The following is a 4,616-nucleotide window of genomic DNA, read 5'->3' on the forward strand; positions in this document are numbered from 1 at the left end:
GTGTGTGTGTGTGTGTGTGTGTGTGTGTGTGTGCGTGCAAGTGTGTGTGTGTGTGCAAGTGTGTGGGTGTGTTCCTGTGTGCATTATATGCTGGACTGAATGGCATCATTGTAAGAGTGGAGACATGGCAGTTCCATTCATCTAATAAAGTCAGTCACTGTTAAGGAATTGAAAAGTTAAAATTAAAATTGAATCGAAGATGGGAGTAACAATTATTACAGAAATGTTAATGGGGAGGGGGCTACTTTATGGTGTGTGTGTGTGCATGTGCATATCCCTCGCCCCGGGCAAAAAGCAGACCCCTCACCCTTCAACCTGAGAGGATTACTGCACTGCCCGATTAAATCCACCCGCAGCATCATCTGTCTGCTCCACCGTCTACAAGCTTCATCACCAGTCCAGAAGGATTTTTTTTTTAATTTTCTGGTAAGTGACAAGTCAAATGTGTGAGGACTCACCCAGACTGTACGAGAGGAGCAAACAGGAGGCAACATCAGCCATTCCTCCCTGGCTGGTGCTGCTGCATCCACCATCAGTCTGTTTTTGTCTATACAGCCGTCCACTCTGCGGCTCACTCACTGCTCCGGGCTTCTTCCTGCTTCCTTCTGCAAAGCATGACGGGAGCAGCAAACCCCCCCGAATGAAGCCGAGTAGGGGAGGGGAGAGAGGCGAAGGAGGGAGCGAGGGATTGTTACCAGTGGATGATGGTTACCATGGCGACTAAAGTTAAAACTACTGATACTGCATGTTAATCCTCCTTTTATTGATGCTAAATTATGTCGCTGATTGATGCTGCTTGTCAGGCTCATCATAAATAAGGGATTTGGGCAGAAGTAATGAAATTACCAGTATTGCCAATGATTTTTTAAAAGTGCAAGGGCAAGGAATGCTTAATGCTAAATGCATCTTGATCATAAAAACAAAGATTTAAAGATGATTAATTGACCATTAATCATTGTGTCACAGTTTGAGGAAGCACCAAATCCACCGCATAAACCCAGGATTATCAAACTTCAATATCTCACATTTCTTTTAAAAGGTATGTCAGTTGATATTCTTTAGCGTTTTAATTATCAAATTATAATTGTTATTAAATAATCTCACACAATTACAACCAAGTATCGTATGTGTATCCAAGGCCAGATATAACATTATAACATTATAACATTATCATCCAAAAACTATTAAAAACACAGACATGAGCCCCACTGTTAAACTGGGTAAAATGTGTTTTCATAATGCTAAACATGGGCCCTGTAGTTTATTTTTAGTAAATGCAACATTTAGTCCTGCACTAAAACACCTAATCCATATAGATCTGCCAATAAAAATAATCACTAATAAATGCAGTTTCCTGCTGTCTGAGAAACGTTTGCTAAAAACTGCAGTGCCCAGCTAATTCAGGGAATCATATAGCCTACTTAAAACACGGTAACTTTAAATTACAGATTTTTTAAATACAGATTTTCAGATTCAAGATGGAGTCTAGAACTGGTACATACCATTGACTTTAAAAATAGAGGACGTAGAGTCAGTGACGTCACCCATTGATTTGTGAAATGCTGTTTTGAATCCTCAAATTTGGCAGTATGGCCATTGACATGTTGTTTTTTCGGAACCGGACATGACATTTTTTAATAATGAGACAGTGTAGCTGGGGAGGATGAGGACTCATAGTGAGTGGCAAACCAACAGATCACTCCACTGTGCATTTCCCCTCCGTTACATAAAGTGTTGCGTTGTCTTTTAGCTCTTTGTTTTGATTTTTGGGCCATTTTCTGGTTCACTCTCACGGCTCTCACAACTTTTCATCTAACACAGTGACTGCTGGAGCTGCTCTTCCCGCGACCCGACACCGGACAAACGGACGATGATGGATGGATGGAGTGACACAAGTTTTTTGAACATTTTCACTAAATTGAAATAGCTACTATGGCGATCAAAAATCATCATATATAAATACAATTGGTCTCTTTGAATTCAAAAGAGCCTCATTTTTTCAGTCATACCCAATTTATGCAACTCCAAGACCCTAGAATAAAGAAATATTCAAACACACCATTTAAGAATTGGGGAACACATTTATACTGCATGTTATTGCCCAAATTGCCCAAGGTTAGCATGAAGTGGGCCTGTAAAGGGAAGAGTCGTGGCTACATGCTGTAGAACCCATTTTCCTTCCATATCTTGAGGTGAAAGGTCAAGGGACTCCTTTCAAATGCCCATGCAAGTTTTTTTGCCTAACTTTGGAGCGTTATTTGGCACCCCTCCAGACATGTTCTGGGCACTTTTTTCTATGCTTTCTCTCCCCTAGGTTAAAGCATTACATTTTCACATTTCACACAGATACTACATATTTAAAGTATCGTTGGATGTAGCAGGTTGAGCTATTAAGGAAACAACCCATGAAAACATGAAAGCAGAATTTGACAGACCTTATCCAACCACAGATAGGACCTTTGAACCACAAAGTTACTTCCTGATAACCCCTTGACATACTCTTCTCCCCCATCATTTCTCAAGGATTGCAAGTGTCCTTGAGAAGACCGTGAACAATAGCACAATAGTTTATCCATTGACCCCTTGTCGTGTCTGTTTAGGAACGTAAACGTTTAAAAAGAATTTAGCTGTATTACAGGAAAAGTAACACACACACACACCACTTTACTTAACTTTGACCAACAAAGTTAGGTATTTGGTTTCAGTGCTTGAGTGAGGTTAAGTAGGCCAATATTTTAAAATTCACAGGCTCTCTAAAATATACTTGTCATCTTTCTCAGAACAAGACCAATTTAATGATGATTGTGCAAAAGTTTGTCCATGCTTGCAACCTGCTCCAGTGCCGTGTTCCAGGAAGACGCAGTTATTATGTAATGACTTGGAGAAATAATTATATTTTTCTTGAAAAATGACAGTCAGCATGAAGAAATGGTAATGTTTGCTGTTTGCTGATTAACCACGTTAATATCAAATTGTAACTAAATACAAGGTTATTTGTTTTCATAGACAAAAAAATGGGTTGGTGTCTCTGATTCATCCCTCTTACTGTAGAACTCAGCATGTTTTGGGCTAAAGCCAAATGTTTTTAACAGCTTATCAGCAATGAACAGCTTCAACAAAGGGCGTTAAAAAAAGAAAGAAAATCCTAAAACGCTAAACGAAAACATCAAAAACTCTTCTTTCGTTCTTTCTTTCTATTTTAACGTGCAGCTGTAGAAGTCCCTCTCTCTAATCAGTTTACTTGATTGCTCATTGATTGCACCTGTGCCGGTTCCATTTAACTGACCTGTAAACAGGAGTCTGTGAGCAGGGAGGAATGTCTGAGGACCGCAATGTTTGCACGCACGTGTCAATACTTGGTGCACTAACAATGCACTTTTTAAAAGGCCATCCGTTTGTATTTTTGAGTGGACATGCTTCAACGTTTTTAACAGTAACGTGATTACTGGTAGGTGTAAAATTAATTTGTTTTTTTTTCTTTTTTTTTAAATCAGCAATAAAACCAGGAGAAATTATAAAACAATGCTACCAAAAAGTTCATGGCAGTTTAGGTTTTGTACAAGCATAATGTGTTGCACAAATGTTACATGTCCAATTTGGCCTTAAATAGACTATTCTCAACATGTTGGAAAAGCAAAGGTGATACAGATTAGCCACATTAAACAGGTCCCAGGGAGTCGTGACAGTGAGCCAGCATGCACCACACCAGGACTCTGAAACTGAAGCAGCTAAATGGAATTCAGTCATCAATACTTCTAGGATTTACAGCTGTGCTTTTTCTACTGTGCCATGTCAAACTGTGTATTGTGAAAAAAGCGTCTCCACAATACAGCAAATCAACCTGAACGCGCCTGAGGAGTTCAACAGCAAAAAAAAACCTATTTCAGTGGCTAGTATTGTAGCTACATCTAGTGGTAGTGAGGAGTTAAACAGGTAGGCTGTAAGAACTGACATTACAGACCCTGCTGCTGCTTTCTTTTATCTCTGCAGTCTGACACCTGAACACACATTGTTAACCCACTTACTGACACAGGTGTCCACCATACTGGATGGTTACTGAAGCAAGTTGTGGGTGTCAGTTCTCATTTCATTTGCCAAACAAACCAGTTAGTTCCCATCCTTTAAGTCTTTTCTCTTTTAAAACAGGAAAAAAAAACTTCTGAAAACATGAATCCCAAAATATGTGCCTTGCGTCCAAGTCAGTATTCGCGGGCAGAATGGGCTTATTGTTGCCCCTTGTGGCCACACTCCAACACTACAGCTCTCACACTGTCAAGCACCAGTGGGTGTTTTGGGCCCTCTGGCCTCAGGGGGGCAGTAATGAGGCCATTACGTCTTGGAGCACCACAATGAGGTGAAGAAGACACCGACAGCACTGGAAATTGGACATGAAACACAAAGGTGAAATGGACAGTACCCTTTATCAAAAGTGTTTTCACACAGTATTTTGGGGATTTACACTGAAAGAGTTTATTTTAAAAAAAATCCTGGAGGAAAGTTAATTTTTTTATTGTTAGAAAAGCAGATTAGGCAGGATTCACACAGGTAGGCCTACAATACTAACAAGACTAATTTGTGCAATGAGAAGCCTTGAAATCTTCTTGAAGTTTTTTTTT

General features: G+C 39.8%; 1 protein-coding gene across 1 annotated transcript in view; it reads right to left on the reverse strand.

Moving 5' to 3' along the window:
- The window catches only part of slc26a1 (solute carrier family 26 member 1), an 11,409-nt gene extending 10,808 nt beyond the window's left edge, over positions 1-601 (reverse strand). The window contains 1 exon segment of the mRNA XM_032538931.1: positions 459-601. Coding sequence (XP_032394822.1) covers positions 459-501 — 43 coding nt within the window. The 5' untranslated portion in view covers positions 502-601.
- Positions 602-4,616: the final 4,015 nt, after the last annotated feature.

The sequence above is a fragment of the Etheostoma spectabile genome, chromosome 16, assembly GCF_008692095.1.
Source record: "Etheostoma spectabile isolate EspeVRDwgs_2016 chromosome 16, UIUC_Espe_1.0, whole genome shotgun sequence".
Classification (NCBI taxonomy): Eukaryota; Metazoa; Chordata; class Actinopteri; order Perciformes; family Percidae; genus Etheostoma; species Etheostoma spectabile.